General features: G+C 44.1%; 1 protein-coding gene across 1 annotated transcript in view; it reads right to left on the reverse strand.

Annotated features, from left to right (window-relative positions):
• Positions 1-6,294: 6,294 nt before the first annotated feature.
• CD9 (CD9 molecule) overlaps positions 6,295-22,084 on the reverse strand; it is a 48,379-nt gene continuing 32,589 nt past the window's right edge. The window contains exons 2-8 of the mRNA XM_006891289.1: positions 21,595-21,697; positions 12,363-12,460; positions 11,503-11,577; positions 9,023-9,121; positions 8,782-8,871; positions 8,073-8,156; positions 6,295-6,361 (exon numbers count right to left, since the gene is read on the reverse strand). Of these exons, the coding sequence (XP_006891351.1) occupies positions 6,296-6,361; positions 8,073-8,156; positions 8,782-8,871; positions 9,023-9,121; positions 11,503-11,577; positions 12,363-12,460; positions 21,595-21,697 (615 nt within the window). The 3' untranslated portion in view covers position 6,295. The remainder of the gene's footprint in view (positions 6,362-8,072; positions 8,157-8,781; positions 8,872-9,022; positions 9,122-11,502; positions 11,578-12,362; positions 12,461-21,594; positions 21,698-22,084) is intronic.

Consider the following 22,084-nt stretch of genomic DNA (forward strand, 5'->3'; position numbering starts at 1 on the left):
AGCATTGTCTCCCATACTTTGGGCACATGACCAGGAGAGATCAATCGTTGGAGAAGGACATCATGCTCAGAAGGGTGGAGGGACAGTGAAGAAGAGGAAGAGTCTGGATGAGATGGATTGATACAGTAACTGGGGCAACGGGGTTGGTGTGTCGGAATTAGTGAGACGGGTCTTGGACAGGGCAGGTGACTCAATAGCACCTATCAACAACAGAAACAACAACAACAACAACAACAATTGGTTCTTAAATCCTTCCCCAGTAAATTTTGTACCTGTAGTATTATTTTCAGTTTGGCCATGCCCTCTTGAGGAACAGAACAGAACAGAGCACCATACTCACCACTGCTGTCTGTATTGTCTGTACCTACCACTCTGAATACATTCAAGGGAGCCTCATTGCTCAGCTTTGACTTGAAGTAAGCTAAATTTCTGGGTCTTCAAATAAAATAGTTTCTTTATACAGTAGGTTCTAACAATGAAAGAGCCTTTAATTTGTTCCCATTAAACTTTTCCCTATGATAATCCTAGAAAGCAGCCCTACAAGAAACATGGAATAAGAATTTAGAGAAAGATTTGGATTCAGATCTGTATCCATCATATTACTTGTATCTGTGAGCTTCAAGTTCTCTAATTGTAAAGTGGAAAAACCATTTATAATCCAATGTTTCTCCCTCTTCACTTTCACTATAGCTTGTATAATAAGAAATTCTCATGTTCTCAACCTTTCTTAAAGCTTCAAGGGGACAAGTAAAACAATGAAGTCTACTGGAGATTTCAGGAGAAGCCTCTTCATTTCGATAAAAAGGGATACTGTAGTTGTTGCCAGCACTTGCCCTTCTCCCCAGCTTCATGCTATGAATGCAGATGAAATGGCTGGAGCTGCAGCAGCTATCTTCTGATCATAGGGGACAAGCCAAGAGTATCACCAAGATACAATCCTAGTGCCGAGTTGCTAAATCAACACTTGTGGTTGACTCCAGACATAATTATTACTGGTAGGTGCTATTTTATTAAAAATTTTGAATTCTATATATCCTACATAAAAGATTAGAAGTGGACTATAAATTTTTCTAGACTGTAATTTTATTAGAGACATTAACCAGATCTTTTTCCTACAGAGATACTGTGTAGGCTCAAACTGCTATTCGTTAGATTCACAGTCCAGCAATCAACAGCTGCACCATGGGGTCTCCTTATTATCATGTGAGGGGAACTACCCCATTATTTAACCAATCATGTGCTTAACTGATTTAACTAACTTGACGTATTATAGGAAGGTTCAGGGACTATACCACACGTATATGAATAGGCAGTTTAGTTTTTATTCATTCCTGTTATAAAACATTCTTTGGTTATCACAGCGTATCATTATGGTCTTTAAGATCCCTTTGGACTATAATTCTGTATTCCAATTACTGGATGTCCCTCCAAACTTTATGAAAGAGGTAATAGTAATATTCCATTGTATTTAAAACATTGACTGCTGTTGCTATTGCTAGGTGGTGTTGAGTTCGTTCCAACTCATTGCACCCTGTGTGTAACAGAACAAAATGCTGCCAGATCCTGCAGCACCTCCATATTCTCTACTATGTGCGAGTCTTAGTTATCTAATGCTACTGTAACAGAGCTACCACAAGTGGCTCATTTTTGGAGGCTCGAAGTCCCCGTTCAGGCTGGCCTTTAAGCAAGCTCTAAGGGGAGGCATTCTTTTTCCTGTGTTTTTCAGTTCTAAGATGCCCAGTGCAGAAACCCAGGCCCAAAGACAGTGCTCCACTCCTGGCTCTTTCTTGTGATATTGAGGTTCTTCTTCCGCTGATTCAGACAGGGCAAACTCTCTCTTTGTATGGAAGTGTTTAGTCCCACTATGAATGTGCCTGACTGAGCTGTAATTCCATTGATATTTATCTATCATATACTCAAATTCATGAGATGCTCTATCTCTTCAGTGAAATAAAAATTAACTATATCCCTGGAATGTTCTCATGAACTACTTTAACCCCTTTTCGGCTCTAGCACCACCCCACTCCTACCCAATCATCAAAAGAAAGAACAGCATCATAGAAGCCCTCGGGTGAATGTGGAATCTTGGCTCCACTCTTGTGCCCCTTGATCCCATTCTAGAGAACATGAGATACAGAGAGACGGGTCCTTGTGAAGATAGTTTGAAGTCTACAGATTTAAAAGCTCTTGAAGTGCACTGGATGAAGTAATAACCTTTTACTAACAGCTGTTTCTATTCAAATTGGATGCCCTGGGCTGCTTTTCATAGCCAGCCAAGAGGCCAACGAGCCCAACTGCCTGTTCCTTTTATGTTCACAGACTTTTCCTGGACCCACGGCTAATTGTTGCTACTATTGGCAAATTGTTACTTCTCGGTGACTCAAAATTTCCTTTAAAGTCTCTGTTGCAAAAACCTCTTCAGGTCCTGAAAACTGCAGGCCATACTGGTGGTGTTTCCTTTATGGCAGAGCTACCCAGGACCTGTCTACTAGGTCAGGAAAACTGGTTCAGTCTGGTTTAGGGCAGTGTGGATGAGCTGGCTCCCATTAGGGTGAGCTGTCCTCTTCTGGGCCTGAGCCCAGGCCAGAGAGGGTGACTGAGCCTTTGTTACTAATGCTTCCCCTTTCTCCCTTCACCTGACAGCTGATTGAACAGGGGCTGACATTTGACTGAAACTGGGTCAGATTATTTCTCCTAAGATGTCAAATAGTGCTATGAGAGGTTGTCTCTCTCAAACTTGGGAGTTAGGGGGCATGCTTTTTTCCACCCTAAGCTACTGAATATCATAGCAAATTTATTTCTTTCAAAAGGAAAAAAAAATAGCATGCTGAAGTATAGGGTTGCAGAGTTTCTAGGTTTCTACTTTGGGATTCTGTAAGATACCTGTGTTCTTAATAAAGTCCTCAGATTCGTAGCCCAAGTGGTTGATTTGTTATTTATGACAAACATAAAAACAGGGGTATATTGATACTTGTAGCTTTTAAAATAATAGGTTTCTACTTCTTATATAACCAAATCTACCCGTTCATCAGCCAAGTAGCAGAGTGGAAAGTGTGTGTACATGGGCTGGTTTGCCCTGGAGGGAGCTGCACTTGCAAGCAAGGGAACATTAGAAGGGATCAGAACTCATGGCACCATGAATTAGTCCAGTCTCTCCACCCATCTCCACCCTTTACAATGAATGGCTGACCTGTCCTTTCCACCAATTTGAAAAGGAACCTGGAGCTTCTGAGTAGCCAGGAGTCCCCAGTATAGTCACACAGCCTGCCTGGTTTTTAAACATTGGCACTGAAGATCATTTTGACTTGACTCTCTCTCCCTCTTTCCCTTTACTAATACGAAAAATCTGAAACAGGCTCAAGAAATGGAAAATAAAAATAGGCTTTTTATGAGTCTTGTCTAAGTGTTTGCCTCACACTCATGATGCCTGCTTTAAACTCTGAATGACTCCTAGATTACAGACATTGGACTCACCTCCCACACTAAGGTGACAATGCGATCACGCTTTTTGGTTCAGTTGAACCATACTTCCCAGAATTCCCTTCTGTTTCTAGTTAGGGGTGAAGCACAAGCAGATTCTGGTGGCTTAGAAGGTGAAAATGAAGCTGCAGTCATTTTGTAGCCCACAAATAATCTCATCCACTTCAGCTTCTTTCACTTCTGAGCTGGGTGTGTTTAGCTCCACTATGAAGTTCCTTCAGAAGCTGGATCTACACTCCGAGGTTAAAAGCAACCAGAGTGGATGTGGACTTGTCTGTCCTCGTAGGATACAGCATGTTCTTGCTTCCTGGGACCCCCTCACCTGCCTTACATCCGTCTTTCCTTCCCGACTGCTTGCTTTCTGAGCTTCAAGCACAAAGATGATACATTCGTATGTGGTTATTTTTAGGGGTGGGTTCTGACTCAGTGACCCTGTGTACAGCAGATCGAAACCTACTCCATGTCTCCAATCTCTGCTGTGCCAAGTCCATTGCTATAGCCAGGTCAAAGCCTCACCGAAGGTCTCCCTTGCCTTCACTGATCTTTCCAAGGATGAAGTTCTCTTCCAAGTACTGGCCCCCTTCTTGCTTCTAAGGAGTACCCTGGCTACACTTCTCTGGCAGTCGAGGGAATACTCAATTTCCTTCACCAACACCACGATACAAAGGAATCAATTAGTCTTTGGATAGTCTTATGAAGGCTGCTTATAATCAAGTTCCAATGACTGCAAGGTCACATTACCTTGTGTATATCTAGTTCATAATAGTTGCTCTTCTCTAATTGATAATTTTCCATGTACTAGACAATGGATTCGAGGGGCTGGGGATGTAACATCGAGTAAAACAAAGTACCCTTCACCCTGCCATGGAGTTCCCATATACTGTTCTATCTTCTTCTTTTTAATATTTTATTTATTTTTCATTCATTTCAATGAACATCTACAGAGATTTTGGAATTCCATTCATTCATTGTTGCACCCTTCTCCCCGGCCACCCCACCTCACTCCCCCCTTCCCCCATTTGCTCCTCTCCTTGAAAAGCAAAAGGCAAACTCCCTCATTGGTACACAATCCCCCCGCACCTCCCCAAACCCCACCCTCTACCCCCAAACATAATCCACTCTGCAACCCTCATTGCGTACTCCTAACGATAAACATAATGCCCTAAAAATACTTTTAAACTATTCTCTCCCCCATAGACTTCAATGCCGTAAACATATTTCATCCAGTTTTTCTCAGCCTTACCCCCACCCCGATGCCAGCCTCATTCTACAACAGTGGCACCATATAGCATTTGTCCCTTTGTGACTGAGACACCTCACTCAGCATAATGTCCTCCAGGGTCATCCATTTTGAATAATATTGCATGAGTTCCTTGTTTTTCAATGCAGCATAGTATTCCATTGTGCGGATATACCACAGCTTCTCTACCCATTCGTTTGTTGATGGGCATTTAGGTTGTTTCCCACTCCTTGCTATTGTAAACAAAGCCGCGATAAACATGGGTATGCATATTATTCTATCTTCTTGATGCAATTCACTATCCAATTAAGAGTCCAGAGACTGGGCCCCAGGTTTGTAATTTCTATTAATAACTGTATGTCTTTGGATCAAAATTCCTTAATTTCTCCATGTCTTAATTTATTAGTAAACTATGAAGACAAGCCTCCTAAAACTGTCTCATAATAAAGGAAACATTAAAGCAAATAGCATTTGAGAGATGGTTGAAAACAAAGTAGCTCAGAAGAAAAATAAAGGAAAGTATCATGACCCTCACTTCTCTGTTTTTGAGAACTGAGAATTGATGCCTCTGAGCTGTGGTGTTGGAGAAGAGTATTGAATATCCCATGGATTGCCAAGAGCATAAGCAGATATGTCTTAGAGAATATGTACCCAAAGTGCTTCTTGGAAGTAAAGATGACAAGCTTCATCTTTGGCCATGTTGCCAAGAGAGACTATTCCTTGGAGAGGGACATCACCAAGGTGGAGGGTTTGTGAGAGAGAGGAAGATCCTCAATGAGATGGTTTAACACAGTGATTGTAGTAATGGGCTCAAGAGTGTCAGAGTTCATGAAAATGGTACAGGATAGAATAGGTTCAGATTTGTTGTTCATTGGGTTGTTATAAGTTGTACTCAACTTGATGGAACCTAACAACACAATAACATACACATTCAAGGGAGCTCGGGTAGGAGGTATGCTGCCAATCCAAAGGCAAGTCCTTCGAGTCCACCAGCTGCGCCTCAGAAGAAAGATGGGCAATCTCCTCCTGTGTGATTTACAGCCTCTGAAAACCTACTGGAGGGTCAGCCAGGAGTTGATTCCAACTTGATAGTATATAACAACAACAACATAAATGATCAAGGACACTTTAAAAAACTACAAAACCCACCAACAACAGTTTAGGATATCGTCATAATCTTTTATTATGTATCAAATTGTCTTCAATATAAGTTACAACCTGATTAAACATGATAGATATTTTTATCTATTTAATGACAAAAAATTTATTTATGTACATTATCTTTTGTCTAGAGTCTAGCATATATAGTACCTTTCATTGCAGGATTTCTGCTTTACATAACAAGCTAAAACAAACAATAATAAAAAAAGAAAAAAGAAAAACCACAAAAGCAAACCAACCTCCCCAACCCCTCAACTATAAATGCCAATATCAAAGAAAGCATTAAAAAAGACAAACGTGGCATAATTTCTTGTTTAGAAATGCAGCATGAATACTAAAGTTAGTGGCAAAGAAACAAAATCCAAACTCTGCAAGGGTCACTTTCTCCTGCTCGGGGCGGGGTGCATGCTGACTCTAGACCATCTCACGGTTCCTACGGATAGCGCACAACAGGATCATGCTGAAGATCATGCCAAATATCTGGAAGACAGGAAGGAACGTGAGCAACAGGGTGGCTTTGTCTGAAGGAAGGCGAGGGGAAGGGAAGGACACAGCCATTCAGTCCACAACAAAAGACCACAAGAGGATGATGCCCAGAGGAGTTGGAGGTTACTGAAGCAGGAGAGATGTGGGCTAGATAATGGGAAGGACTGCTGGACTTGTGGGATTCTGAGTCAGCAGCCAGTTGCCATTGGAAGCCACACAAACACCTTCCCTGGAGAACTCTCACAATGAGACAAATAAGCCCAGAGCTAAATTTAATGTTCTAATTTCTGATACTCTAATAGCCAATGCTTTTGCTTCCAGTTTTCTGGGGTGTTTTTTAGATGTTACTTTAACAAGAGGTGCTATTATAGCTTTTACTGAAAAGTTGCTTCAAGCTATTTCTTGGATGCAGATATGGGTTGTACACCAATCAGAAAGGAGGCAATTCTCTTTTGAGGTGTCTCACCATTTCTAGGAAGTCAGGCTGCCCCACTTGAGGGGTAAATTTAAATGTGTCCCTTATGAATTTCTCACCATGGTGTCATGAGGAAATAAGGGCTGACACCAGGGAACCTGACTGGCCCTGGATGGATCCCAGAAGCTGGTTAGTCCAAGAGTAGATTATTTAAGACTTTCTATCTTCTCTTTCATCTGACTGTCCACCTGTAGATGCCGTTCAGACTGCAGGGCATGGTAACACAACTCATGTAGTTTGTTTTTTTTTTTTTAGATAGTTATGAATTTTATTTAGGTGGCTGGTGTTCTTGGCATGCTCAAATTTATGTTTAATAGTTAATAGTTTAATAGTTAACTGTGAATACTCTGTAGGGATAGAATCAAAGAAGAGAGGGTAAAAGTCTGAAAAACAGAAGATATTTTTATAGTACCACAAAGATATTGATTATTGGGAGAGCAAGTGCACAGAGATGCAGGGATGTATTTTTTGAGGGAGTGATGAGTTGTTTACAGTTTTGATAGAAAAGTGGGAAAAGGAAAAAAGGCACTGATTATATTGAGGGTGAGTCTCACACTATTGTTATTGACTCGGTGAATGGATATGTAATTTTTTTGTTTGTTTCACACTATTCTTCATTCACATTATGTTTCATACAATCATTCACATGCATTATGTTTTATAAAATTAATCACCCTTGGATCTTGCCCAGGGAGGAAGGGATGGGAGTGGAGGGGTGAGGATGGGTGGGGCAAAACCACAGGGCTGCAGTTTGGTGGATGGAGAAAGATGGGGGGGGGGAAATGGGAAGGATCTGGGTGTAAAGACAGGGAAATTGATGTAATTTATACTGAATTGTTCTCTTGGGGAAAAGACGAGCAGGTGCATGATGCGATTTTTCCAGTCTAGCTAACAGGTCTCAGCAATCCAACTTTTCTTCCCAGGGTGTAAGCCAGGCACCAATGACTCTGGTACCACCTGCTCTTAATAGATTCTAGAGACACAGTTGAGTTCAAATCCTAGAGACTTTGCTAATGAGCTGAGGGACTTCCATCAGCTTACTAAACCTTCCTCTCTCTCTGTTCTCAGTTGTGGAAAGGAAATATTGTAAGTCTCTACCTTATAGGGATTGCAAGAATTAGATAAGTTGGTAGGCGTCCTGCACTAGTGTATGCTGGGTACAGAGCATGGGCTCAGTCAGTGGTAACCACAGAGATGACCATTCCCTCCCTGGATACTCCATGCACTCACCATCACCACAGCGATTCCGATGCCCACGGCGCCGATGATGTGGAACTTGTTGTTGAAGACCTCCTTGATGGCTTCAGGGCAGGACTAGGGAGGCATAGCAAAAGTTGCTCACACACTGTCCTGGCGCCAGGTGCATCCCCTCCCTCCCACAGCACCCATTTCACACAGGACGCAATGGCGGTTCCAGGGAATCGATGGAGACACAGGGACAGGGCAGACAGAAAAGAAAAGTAAGAGAGATGGGTGGGGGGTTGGTTCTTAAAACCAGGGAAGGTAGAGGGTTAAGGCCCTGCTTTGGGGTCTATTTCTGATCTAGTCAGAAAGTTTTATTCTAGAGCTTGAACTATATGGACTTAAGCTATTTATGAATAAGAAAAAGTAGTGATAGGTCATTGCAAAAAGTCAGGACTTAAGTGCAGACCTTTCCTTAGATATGTGGAGTTCATGGGTTGTGGGAAACATTGGTTTAAAATTAAATCTGGGATTAGAATACTTGGCTCTTCCCTAGGTCATAGTTTGGTTTTGCTGCCTCAGGGCAGGTAGGAAATGATAGGTGTGTGCTGGGGTTCTTTCACACATAGACAAGACCTCTGTGAAGTGCATAGACACATGCCCTCCCAGAAGCAGAAGGCTGATTTCCGGTCTACCTTTGTAGGATTTGTCCAGATCAACTGAACAGAGGGTACAGGAGTCTTCATCTGAGGCTTACCCTTATTGTGATGGTTGGAATCAGCTCCTTTTTGGGGCAAATGTCTACGATAAATTGTTCCAAACCTCCAGCCATACCACAGCAGTCCAACTGCAGAAAGACAGATGAGTATAAGGGTGAGATAAACAATATTAAAAAGACGGTTAGAAACCGGTCTAGCACAGTAGGTAGGTGGTGTACAAGAATATTGTGAAGACAGATCAGAAGAAGGGTTGGAATCTTTGCAGACGAGATGACATACTGCATAATGGATGGCTTTCAGTGTTTCCCGCTGCGGCTCATCCTTTGACTTCAGCTTTTCGTAAGTGTCCTTGTAAAATTTCTGGACTTCGTTAATCACCTACAATGGACACACATAGAGAGAAAACCACAGTCACATATGTGTTAGTGAATAGTTTTCCCCTGTTCAGTCTTGCTCACTCTCTTCACATTCTGTCAGCAGTGCTTGAGCGTGAAAAAGACTCTAGTCACTGAGAAGATGGAAGCCACCAGCTTTTACCCTCTCAATGTCTCTGTGGCACCTGCCACCTCCTTCTAGGAGAACCCATCGCCTCCCGTGCTCTCTAGAGGTTTTCTTCTCCCTCTTGCACCCTTGAGTGGTCTCTTCAGGTCTATTTACTTCCCCCTCCTCTACAGAAAAATTCAAAACTCACTGCTGTGAAGCTGCACCTGACTCACAGTGGACCCTCCAGCGGGGTGTTGTTGTTGTTGTTGTTATTGTGTGCCATCAACTCAGAAATGACTCAGAGCTAACCCTCCAGTGAGGTTTTGTTGCTGTTGTTTTGTGCCATCGAGTCAGAAGTGACTCACAGCTGACCCTCCAGCAGGGTTTTGTAGGCTGTAAGCAGCATAGGGGGAGACTGCTCATTATCTCAGGATCCATCTCTTGTGTCCCTGATCAGAATAACTGTTAGTGGTAGCTGGGCACCAACGTAGTTCTGATCTCTAAGTAGATAAGGTTGTGGTTCATGGAGACTATTAGTCCGTTAGGTTAGTTCCGCCGTTACTGGTTTCCTTATTTCTCTTTGTACTTAGAAGCTGTGTGATGTCTGGCAAATTAATAAACCTCTTTGTAGATCAGTTTCTGTATATGTAGGACAGAATTTATCTAACTATCACCACCTCATAAGTTACTATGAGGATGAAGTGAGGTATTGCATGTTAAGGCTTCGGTATATTACTCTTCCTCCCACAGATCTAATCTGGAATAAGAGTGAGCTGTGAGTTGCAACTTTTTCACCTTGCACTTAGGTTGGATGCATGTCTATTCCTTTGACTTCCAAATCCTATTAACTGACCCAATAGTCAACAATTTCCTTTAACATATTTTGTAGTTATCCCTTTCTATTTCCAAAGACAGGTTGCAACTTTTTTTAAAAAAATATTTTAGAGTCGTTCTCTTTATTTGCAAAATAGCCTTTAGAGTTTAATTAGTACATTGTTGCTTGCACATCTTTTATTGCTGATTTAGTAGTAGAAGGTATGGTGGTAGAAATTAGAGAAGTTTGATGCTGAAACTGTCAGACTGCGTATCTCTGTGACCCCTAGCCACCAAATCATCAGATAACTGATTCTTTTTTGTTAGTTGAAACATTGGTTTTAATGGCTGACTTGTATCACCTCCATGTTTTACTTGATTAGTTTTTTATTATTATTATTAAATTTTATTAGTTTTAATGCACATTTACAGAGATTTTGGGTTTTCATAGGTTGCAACTTTTAAAAAAAAATTATGCAGATTTATTTACAAAGTTTGAATACATTGATTTTTCACAAAAGATCCTACCCATTTCCTTCAGTTCACATACCCGTCGAATTGAGGTTGCAACTTTTAATGCTTAGATTATGAAAACATTAAAACCAACCAACCAACTTCCAGGATCCTTCTATCTAGAGTTTCTCATCTTTTCTTCTCCTTCCTACTAACCATCGCAAGACAGCCCTTCTCCAATGCTGCTCTGAACTCTTCTGTGGCTCCTCACTGAAGCCCAAACTCAGCTGCACTCAGACCCTTCCTTTAATCTTGAACTTGTCCTACCGACTCTCCTTCTGAAATCCTATCTCTCATTCAAGGAGCTCTAGTGGCACAGTGTGTATGTGACACATTGGGCAGCTCGTGGGAAGATCTGTGGTTTCAATTTATTAGCTGCTTCTCAGAAAAAATAGAGGTAGTCTCCTCCCACAAAGATTTGCAGCGTTGGAAATCCAAAGGAGGGTTGTTATGAGTTAGACTTGATTTGAAGGGGATGAGTTTGTATCGGGCCAATGTCTACTTCTCCTGTAAGAGATCCTCTTGCCCAGGCCTTTTCAAACCCTATACTTCTGGGTACAAATCACCCTGATTGCACTTTCAGATGCATGTCATTCTTCGACAATAGAATTATATATGTGTGCGCATGCCTGCACAAGTGTATACTCACACACACATTGCACAAGCACACACACACATTCATGGATTCACTGGATATTTCCTGAATATCTCCTATAGGATGCCATTTAGGGAACTGGTCAAACAATAGTTAGCATAACACCCCACACAGAGTGATAAATGCTCACATTCCACGTGCCCAAGAAGCTGTGTTCCGATGGCAAGTGGGGATATGGCACACAGGGGCAAGGTCGAGGGCTGAAAGCCGACCAGAGTGCCTAGCCTACCTATCCTCCCATCCTCATTATCTGTCCCACCCCAAATCATGGCAGGTCCATATGGGAAAAGCTTACCTCTTCTTTGTGGGAATATCCCCAGATGGCTGCGGCTATTTCAAGGGCAAATATCACCAAGAGGAAACAAAAGAACTAGAAGACAAAAAAAAAAAGGGGAAAGGAGACAAAAGTGAGGAAAAGTATCATCCAAACATCTGGAAAATCAGAAAGTCAGGCCCTGGGATTTCAAAGCAAAGCTGTTTAACCAGATGGTATTTTGGAAGAAGAGGGGCAACTTACAGGGACACGAGGAACAACCTAGAATGACAGGTAAGGCTTACAGGACAGAAAAGGTTAAGCCAAATCAGGGAAAGTGAAAATTATAGCAGGAAAGTGTACCTATTCAGTAGGTACCAACCCCCAAACTGGTGTTTATAGGGTGTTAGTTAAGAGCAATGAAAAACTATTGTTCACTCACAAAACCATAGAGAAGGTTTGGGGGAAAGAATGGACATGAACACCCCTGTGAAGGGTAAGAGAAATTGGAACACATTTTGAAACAAGGAGGAATGGAAAGGCAGAGGTACCTATGGATTCAGGGTAAAAAAGCAAACATGGTCCTTGAGATAAGGAAAAACAAAGACCTGGCATATAGTTGTCTAAGGGAAGTGGTAAGAGAGGCTCCAGAAATGCAGAGGAGTGAAGTTTTCCCGTAGGAAAAGGGATCTGCAGGACTAGATGGCTGCCTGGCTAGTTTGCTGGGCAGGAGCCCAGAGTGGAGAACACTGGGCAGACTGAGGATAGCTCATGTCCTCAGGGTACCCTCTTCACCCCATTCTGCCCCTTCCCACTCCCTTTCATCAGCTCTGTGGATCTGGGTTGCTGAGATCAAGTTGGGAGAGGAAGGAGTTAGATAGGGAACCAAAAGGGCTACTCACCAATCCCAGCATGCACTGGGACTCTTGCACAGCCCCACAGCAGCCCAAGAACCCCACGAGCATCATGAGGGCCCCGGCTCCAATCAGAATATAAACGCCTGTGAGGAAAGGGCAGAGGAGAAGGACTCATGACGACAGTTATTTGATGACCCAGACATTTCCTGTAACTTGTTTTCCCCTTTACATGACTTTATGTCTCTTCCTGTTCTAGATCTTCTGCCTTTTTTAAAAAAATTTATTATTAATATCAATGAAAATTTAGAGACTTTGGATTTCCATTAATTTATTGTTGCACTTTTCTCCCCTCCCAATCCTCCCCCCTCCAGTACGCCGCCCTCTTGGAAAAGTAAAAGAAAAATTCTTTCATTGTTTTACAATCCCTCTCCCCAGGTCTACTCCACTATACAGCCTTTGTCCTGGACTCCTGTCATGACAGAAATACCTAATAATTTTCCTCTTAGTTTTCTCCCTCATCTGTTTCAATGCAGTATACATTATTGAACCCATCCTTCTCAGTCTCCTCCCAACCCCGAGGTCAGTCCTGCTTTACAACAGTGGCACCATGCAATATTTGTCCCTTTGTGACTGAGATACTTCACTCGGCATAATGTCCTCCAGGGTCACCCATTTTGAATAATATTGCATGAGTTCCTTATTTTTTCAATGCAGCGTAGTATTCCATTGTGCGAATATACCACAGCTTCTCTATCCATTCGTTTGTTGATGGGCACTTAGGTTGTTTCCAACTCCTTGCTATTGTGAACAAAGCCGCAATAAACATGGGTGTGCATATATCTGTTTGGATGTCAGTTATGGTTTCTTTGGGGTATATTCCCAATAGAGGAATTGCTGGGTCAAATGGTATCTTTATTTGCGACTTTTTGAGAAAGCTCCATACCGCCTTCCACAGTGGTTGCACCATTTTACACTCCCACCAACAGTGAATAAGGGTTCCAGTCTCTCCACAGCCTCACCAGCATTTGTTGTTTGCTGTTCTGTTAAATTTTGGAATTCTGACTGGGGTGAGATGACATCTCATAATTGTTTTGATTTGCATCTCTCTTAGAGCTAGGGATTTTGAACATTTCTTCAGGTGCTTGTTAGCCATCTGAATGTCTTCTTTGGTGAAGTGTCTGTTCATATCCTGTGCCCATTTTTCTATTTGATTATTTACCTTTATCTTGTTGTGGTGCTCAAGTATTTTATAAATTCTGGATATAAGTCCCTTATCTGATATGTCATTCCCAAATACTTTTTCCCAATCTGTGGCTTTCCTTTTTACCCTGTTGGAGAAATTTTTTGATATGCATAGGGATTTGATTCTTAGAAGATCCCATTCGTCTATTTTTATCTTCTCGTTATAGGTTAGAGCTTCTGTCTTAAAGAAAACCTAAAAACCCAACAAAACCAGACAAACAAAAAACCAACCTCCTCCACTTCTGCTCTTGGTCCCCCTTCCCATCATCTGCTCTCCAGGACTCGGCCCCTTCAAGCCTTCGCCCTCAACTCTGCCTCCTTTCCTAGAAGGTGCCTATTACCTCCCATTCTTGTTTTTGCGGTTGTGTACCATCGAGTCAGAACCAACTCATAGTTGATCCTCCAGCAAGTTTTTGGAGGCCGTAAACTGCGTAGGAGGAGACTGCCCAACCTTCTCCCACGGAGCTGCTGGTGGATTCAAAATATATGCCTTGGGATTTCTTACTCCTAGGCCACCAGAGCTCCCTGCCTCCCACTCTAGGGCACACAGTATCCATGGGGACCTCCAGATTCTACTCAGGACACACTGGTTTAGCTGCTTCTAGCAAGATTAATTCTAATGAAAGCCAGTTACAGAAGACCCTCTGTACTTGGGCTTGCTTCCTGAGCTCAGCTGAGCCTCCAGCTGGCCTTTGCCTCTCAGGAAAGGCTGCCAGGTAAGGGGCTGTGCACACTCCCCCCTCATGCTCTTGGGTAGCCAGGCTCTCTTTGGGTTCCAAAAGTGGTGCCCCTGCCTGTCACCATGTACAGCCACACCCAAGGGCACTAACTGCTGTATGATGTTGACGCTCTCTCAGTGATTTTCTTATTAGAAAAATCAAAGAGGCTGGTTGCTAGAAAACGTCAAAGAATGTCTTTAGAGCGCACTAAGGAACTCTTACAGCTATAATTGAGTTCCTCTGGCTGAAGGGTGAATGGATTCTTCTTGCTAAGGGAAGGGTGTGCGACACCATTATCAAGGCTCAAATTTAATAACTGGGGCAGTGAGAAGGGCAATGGTTTTCAGAATACCTTCCTTTGACCCAGTAACACACCAAGCCCTAGAATAGGGAACCAGTGGTCCAACCCTGTCCATTCCATGAACCTCCCAAGGGAAGCTTAGAGGGTCTTAGCCAGCAGGGACCACCCCCATCTTCCCTAGCAGGCTCCATGGGAAAACCAGAAGAGACGTTCTAGGACTCCCTGTCTTGTAGGGATGTTTTATGCTGTCACCAGTTCTGCAAGTTAAAACCTGCTCTGTGACTCTGGCCAAGCCACTTCTTCCCTCTGTGCAATAGTTTTCTATCAGCAAAATGGAGAGAATAGTAATACCTCCCCTAAGAGGTATTGTGAGAATTAAGTGATAGAACACTTGTTATTGCTGTGTGCTGTCAAGTCAGAACTGACCCATAGTGGACCCTCCAGTGTCTTTTCAAAGGAAGTAAATCTCACAGGAAGGGACTGCCCATCCTTCTCCTGTAGAGCACCTGGCAGATTTGAACTGTGCACTATTGGGACTGTAGTGCAACTTTTATCCATTAGGCCACCAGAGTAAATGCTAGCTGTTGTTAACCTTAGCTAATAAAAAGTTAAATATTCAACTTGCCAGGATATTTGCAGTTGGAACCCACTTCAGAGTACCTTGAAGGACAGGTCTGGAGATCTGCTTCTGAATGGTCACTGCCTTAAAAACTACAGAGAAAAGTTCTATCCTGCAACATGTGGGTTGTGATGAGTCAGAATCAGTGTGAGTACCAAACAACAACAACAATTATTATTAACCATAGTAATAATGGGTTGTTGTTGTTGTTATGTGTCGTTGAGTCGCTTGTGACTCATAGCGACCCTATGTACAACAGCCCTAAACTCTGCTCTGTCCTGTGCCAATCACACTGTCTCCGATACACCCATCCCGATTACCCCAGTCACTGAATCAATCCACCTCAGAGGGTCTTCCCCTCCTGCGCTGTCCCTCCACCCTACCAAGCATTATGTCCCTCTCCAAGGATCTGTCTCTCCTTACAACATGTTCAAAGTATGTTAGATGGAGCCTCAGAATCCTTGCCTCCAGGGAGGCGCCCGGTTTAACCCTTTCCAGGATGAATCTGTTTATTTTCCTAGCAGTCCATGGTACTCTCAATACTCTTCTCCAGCACCACAGCTCAAAGGCATCAATTCTCCTTCTATCCTCCTTAGTCATTGTCCAACTCTCTGATGCATAACAAGTGATTGTGAAGACCATGGCCTGTATCAGACACACCTTAGTCTCCAGAGAGACACCATTGCTCTTCAGTACTTTGGAGTAATAATGGGTAGGTGATAATTATTAACAGCCATGGAACCAATTGTTTATGTGTGTACACACACACACACACACACACACACACACACATTCTGTCTGTCTGATCTATCTATCTATCATTTGCTGCTGTCTCCCTACCACTCTCAAACTAGTACTAGAGACACATCCCCAAAGCAGAGGCTGAAAATCAGAGCGCCTGTGATGCTGCCCACAATACACAACAACAGGGGGCTGCAATGAAAACCCTCTGCAGTGACACAGTGATCTCACTGTCTCCCATATGCACCCTCAGTGCCGGGCCATGGCTCTGCAGGCTACTGACCGTGCAATCCGCCCTCAGCTGAGTCCTGGGCGGCATGGAGCAGCACACACACAAGGGCACATTTGTGCCTCTCCCCTCTTCCCCCACATCTGTTGTGATGTCACGTCACGTGGGCTTCCTGGCAAACCCCGAAGTGGTATGTGAATATGGGCATTGTTCCCATGCACACCCAGCCCAGACTGGGCAAGGTGACAAATGAGGCTTGTCACCGAGTCTAGTCCCATCCTCCTGTGTAGACACAGTGGGGCCCGGCTGGCCTCAGGAGGCAAAGCAGCTCTATGCCGTGTGGGTGCTGAGGGAGGGGCAGCACCTTGGGTCTCGGCTCTAACGTGGGGGCACTAGACAGTGAGGTGAGAAAAGAGACCCAGTCTCCTCATCTCATCAGACAACAGAGAGTGAGGCTTACAGCAGGGGGGAGTGCAGAGGGAGCCATCAAGAGATCAAAACGATTTCTAAGCACATGACGTTCAGAGTGCAAATTGAGCAGACATATGTGTTTTAAGTCCAGGCCCAGTGCAGAAGCCAGGAGAGCTGAGCCAGCACCATGGTGGGCTACTAAAAGAAAAAGCATTTCCCATGTAGAGAGCATGAGAAAATGAAAATACTAGGTCACCTAGTATGAAATATTTGTCCTATAACTCAGCAGAGTAAGAAGGATTTTGCTGCCTTTAAATATTGTGCAGACGGCTGCAGATCTTGCTTTCTTCAGTTGATGCTGAAGACAAGTTTCCCCGCAGATGTCCACGGGGACTTCAGCAGCAGACATTGGCTAAGGGTGGTTGATTGGAAAGCAAACTTCCCAGTAGCTGTGGAGCCACTGTGGGCTTGGGTTGCTTCTTCAAATGGCCATCCATCCAGGGCTTCCCTCTGGAGAGGCCACCTGGGGCCAGCATCTCAAGCCTACTATCACAGCCGGCAGTGACAGACCGTTCCCCTTTTTCTATCAGTGGATGTTAGCTTTCTGTCTGACTCATGGAAAAAGTTACTCGTCACGGAGTCTTCTCTAGGATTACTGTATGCATTTGCTCAAGGGCTGTTTTGTTTGTTCTGCTTTTTTCAGGCTTGACATTATAGGCTGGTTAAAGCAATATTAATAACAGTAAACGCTGGTATAGCAGTAACATCTGCAGCGGCATCCTTCACACCAGAAGTAAAATATCCTTTCTCACCTGATCTGGCAAAGTAGTGGACACATCAAATCTCTTGTCACTACCATCTCACTCCAGCTTCAAACAGCACCACCTGTTTCTAAGCACGAGGACAAAACCCAGCAGAAGTCCTGGGCCCTACCTACTTGGAATAGTTTATTATTTCAAAATAACTCAGCCAGGTGTTCCAAGGAACCCTAACTTCAATTCTCAAGGGTTCTCCCCTGGTCCCCCTCCCTCCCTTGGATGGCTGTTCTCATAAACGAGCACTGCAGTGGAACTGCATTTGTCCAGTACAGTAATTCTCAGTCTCAGAGTCATGGGTGTGGAGATGATGCCAGTTTCAGGATGGGGAAAAGAGACACAGAGCAACCCAACAAACTGGCCCCGTCCAGGCCAGGAGCCAGCAATGGGACACTGGCATGCTAAAGGCAAGTGCTGTGTCCTAGAAATCGCCAGGCACTTGTCATAGAAGAAGGCGATTGTAGGGAGGGTGGAAAGCCACGAGTTGGAGCCCCCAGATGCTTTTGTTCTGTGGCTATGGTTCTGGAAGGACACCAAGGAGTTAAGAAGGGCTGCTGGCCCAGCACCAAGAAAACACAGTTCCCCAACGTGCTTGCAGCCTGGGATTACGGATCCTGCTGACAGTCTGAATCTCCCAGGGCCTGAAGCAGAGAGAAGGCCCATATAAGGCTGTCAGCCATTCTGGACTCACTATGGACTGTTCTAAACATTGGAAAAAGTTTCTGTTTTCACTTGCTTCTCTGCCTGGTTATATAATCTTTCTCTACTTTACTACTTTTTTCTGCTGGAGGACAAATGGCCTGGATTTTTTTCAGTTTATGGTTAGGCCACCTGAGTGATGATCGGAGGACAGATAGTGCCCAGGGCAAGGGATGGTCACTCCATGTGTGGGGACGATGTCGGGGTGTAGCAGGCACTCCAAGCTCATCTGCTGGCAGATACTGGTCTCATTACTACCAGGGGAAGAACACGCAGAGTGAAACCTCCTTGGCCCTTTGCCCAGAGACTATAAGGACTCCATTTCCCAAAGCACCGGGTAAGGCACAGAACCCAGTTGGGTCGAAAAAGCCACTAGGTTTGCTGATGTGCTGGTGTCATTCCGTCTGTGGGCTCCCAGCCTCAAAAGACCCTACTCCTTTGGTAGAACCAATGGGACAGTGGCCACTCACCTTTCTGGAGGGAATTCTGTGTCTCTTTGGGATTGTTCTTTTGAGTCTTTGAGCTATTCTCCTGGTCATGACAGGTCAGAACACTATCCATTAGGGGCTCTGCAGTGAGCACCCCCATCCCCTCAAACCTTCTGCCATCAAGTTTCTTCTGAGTCACAGAGACCCTCCATTGTGTTTCCAAGGCTGTGGAACTTTACAGGAAAAGATGGGGCCAATCTTTCTCCTGCAGAGTGGCTGGTGGATTTGAACCATCAGTCTTTTGGTTTTCTGCCCACCATATCCTGCACTATGCCATCTGGCTCCCAGAGAGGGAGTGGAGTGAATTTTGTAAGGTTCCCAGAGACAAGACGTGGAACTTCCACCAGCATGCCCACTCGGTCCCCCTGGGGCTAGAAGCTTCTCTCTGAGGACTATAGCTGCTGAAGTCACCAGCTAAGGAAGGCTCTACAGGTCCCTGTAAATGGTCAGCTTGGTTAGTGGAGATATTTCCCATTCTTCCATTGGGAACATCACCTGTAATCTAGCATAGATAATCCCTGAAGAGAATTTCACACACCTGGGTTCAAATTCTAGTCCTTGAGGGACATGGGCTTGGGAAAGTGACTGAACCTCCCTGAGCCTTGGTTTCTTCACCTGTGAAATGGGCATCATTCCATGTGCCTGGCAGAGTTAGGAGGTTTAAACTCAACAACAACGGTGAGCTCTGTGCAACTCTGAACTGAACATACCAAGAAGGAGTTTGTCCTCATAATTCCATCAATTTACCTCGAGAGCCTTGCCTCCCATAGCTATAATTATATAGAACTAGTTGACAAGTCCTAGAAAACAAAAAAAATAAAAAGCCTGGCTGTCAAGAAGGAGCAGAGCCTTTTGAGCCCAAGACCCTGCAGAAAACAATGGGACAACAGAAGTATCCCTTCTGGTAAACATCCAGACAGGCTCGAACACCTGTCTCTTAAAACTTTCTGAAAATATGTCACCTGCTTCATTTCTGCCTGCAGATCTGAGGCGTGTTCACAGTTCCATCAGGATGTGGAACATTAAAGTTTCCCCCTTGGCACCCTGGACTCCACATATCTTTTACTAAATAACCCTTCTTGCCCCTACTGATCCAGTCCTACGGGGAACCGGTCCAAAATACACACAAACACAGTCAGATCGGTTGCTAAAACAAGCTGGGGCACTATAGAAACCTGCTCCTGTAAAACTGCTCTGTGTAAATTTTTTTTTTTTAAAAAAAAACACACACTGTGCTTTTTTCTTTTCCTCACTTTCCTCCTCCTGACAATAGGGAGACACACCCTTAAAAAAAGCCTCCCACCAACAATGAAGGGGGGAAAAAGGCAGTAAAGCCAGTAAAAGGATCCACAAGGCTCAGGTGTTACACAACTTGGAAGGCTGTTTTGTAAAGATTTTAAAAACTTTCCCAGCAGGATGGAAGCCTGGCCTGTGGAAGGGAGAAGGCTGGCCAGCCGCTCTTCCTACAAGCCTGGGAGATAACCCTTTTCAGACTGTTCTGTCTTTCGTAAAAATAACTTTTTTGGTGGGTGGGGAGGAAGTGACCAAAGTTACACTTTGAGACTGATGACATGCCAGTGTCACCCTAAAAATAGTGGGTTTCTGTTGCTTCTCGCAAATGAAATGTTTCCTACCCCCAGACCAGGAGAGCCACAAATACTGCTTGTTTACTTGGAAACTTGGTTAATTGCATTTGCCAGGCATCTAAACTTCGGTTCCTCTTAGTGAGGCTGTTTGTGTGTGGGCGAGGCAGCCAGAGCCATGGAAGGATGAGAAAAAAAGACGCCCAGGAGCCCATGAGTAGAAAGAAGCAAACATGCCCAAGTCTTGTTGTTGTGTGCCTCTGAGTCAGAATGGACCCATGGGGTTTTCAGAGGCAGTAAATGGCACAGGAGGAGATTGTCCATCCTTCTCCGTGAAGCAGCTGGTGGATTCAAACCACATGCCTTCTGGATTGCTGCACAGCTTTTTACCTACTACTAGGCCACCAGAGCTCAAGTCTCCTTGGGTCTAGGGAATACCTCGCCTACCAAAAACCCAGCCAGCCAGAGTCAAGTTGATTCAGAATCATGGTGATTCTGTGTTACAAAAAGAACTGTTTACAGCATTTCCAAGCTGTCCAGTGTGACTTCCTGGGGGTTCAAACGCTCAAACTTTTGATTGGTAGATAAATGCTTAACCATTTGTACTACCCAGGGGCTCCTTAGAAGATCCTTCCTCCAGAGAGAAACCAACCCAACCCAACAAACCAAAACAAAAACCAAACCCACTGCCTTCAGAGTTGACTCTGACTCTCAGTGACCCTGCAAGGCAGACTAAAATTGCCTGTAGGGTTTCCAAGGCTGCACATCTTCTGGGAAGCCGAGTGCCACATATTTCTCCTGTGGAGCAGGAGATGGGTTGAATCGCCAACCTTTTGGGTAGCAGCTGAGTTCTTTAACCACTGTGCCACCAGAGCTCCTGAGGGAGCCCAGGTGTGTTAAGACTGGACATTTTAGAGCAAAAGCTGTACAGAAAATAAAATTAGACACCCGGCAGCACTAGGGTGTAAAGGGCTGGGTCTCTTCCAGTCTCCCCATGGAGATGACTGCATTTCCAGGAGGCAGGTCATCTTCTGGTTTTCAGGGTCCCTATTTGAACAGTGGGAAGAATTGTGGACTATTCTCTTGACACTGGGGACTCTTGGGACAAAGTCATTTGAATTAGGGAAATGACAAAGCTTTAGAAGACATGTTATTAGGAGAGAGGCTCAGGGACAAGGCTCTGGGTTCTTAACCTCTCAAGGGAGGCAGCAGCAACTTGGGCAAAATCAATTTCACATCAAAGAATGGTCAAAATGCCAGACTTAGCCAGCATGAAAAGAAACCACATCAACCAAATGCAAATTCAAGGGCACAATGACACAAAGGCGTGGCTTGAAAACAGAAGCTCTGACCAAACCGGCAAGAGCAGAAGTCTTTCCCAAGCTCAGGTCTCGGCACTGATACTGAATCTCCACATCGCACCCCCTCACCTGTGTAGAAGTGGGAATTGTTATTTTCCTGCTCGAAGATACTCCTGGTCTGAGAGTCAAATCGGAGCCATAGTCCAATGGCAAGGACAGCAATCCCGGCAAGCTGGAAGACATACAGGATTGTTGGCATGAATTTTGGCTACCGGGGTTATAGTGCAGATCCTCCCCCTCCCCTCAGTGCACAATGTCCAGTTTGCAGAGGAATCTGGGACCCTCTTTGATCTCCTCACCAAGTACTTGGTGGCATAGCAGCAGCCGGTTAAGGGGAAAAGCATTTCATTTGCTAAAAACATCATCAAGATGAGAATAAACAATTACCTACCTGCAGCGGAATAGAGACTTAAAGACAAGTCTAGGACGGCATTGAAAATGAACCAGTGATTGTGACAAACATCTCGCAAAGCTCAAGAAGCAAGCTCTGTCACAATGCATAGGATAGACTGTATATAGTTAAAGGGATTATTTTTTTAAAATATTTTTTTAAATTATT

This window comes from Elephantulus edwardii, unplaced genomic scaffold, assembly GCF_000299155.1.
Source record: "Elephantulus edwardii isolate Elephantulus edwardi_28Jun2011 unplaced genomic scaffold, EleEdw1.0 scaffold00096, whole genome shotgun sequence".
In the NCBI taxonomy this organism is placed as follows: Eukaryota; Metazoa; Chordata; class Mammalia; order Macroscelidea; family Macroscelididae; genus Elephantulus; species Elephantulus edwardii.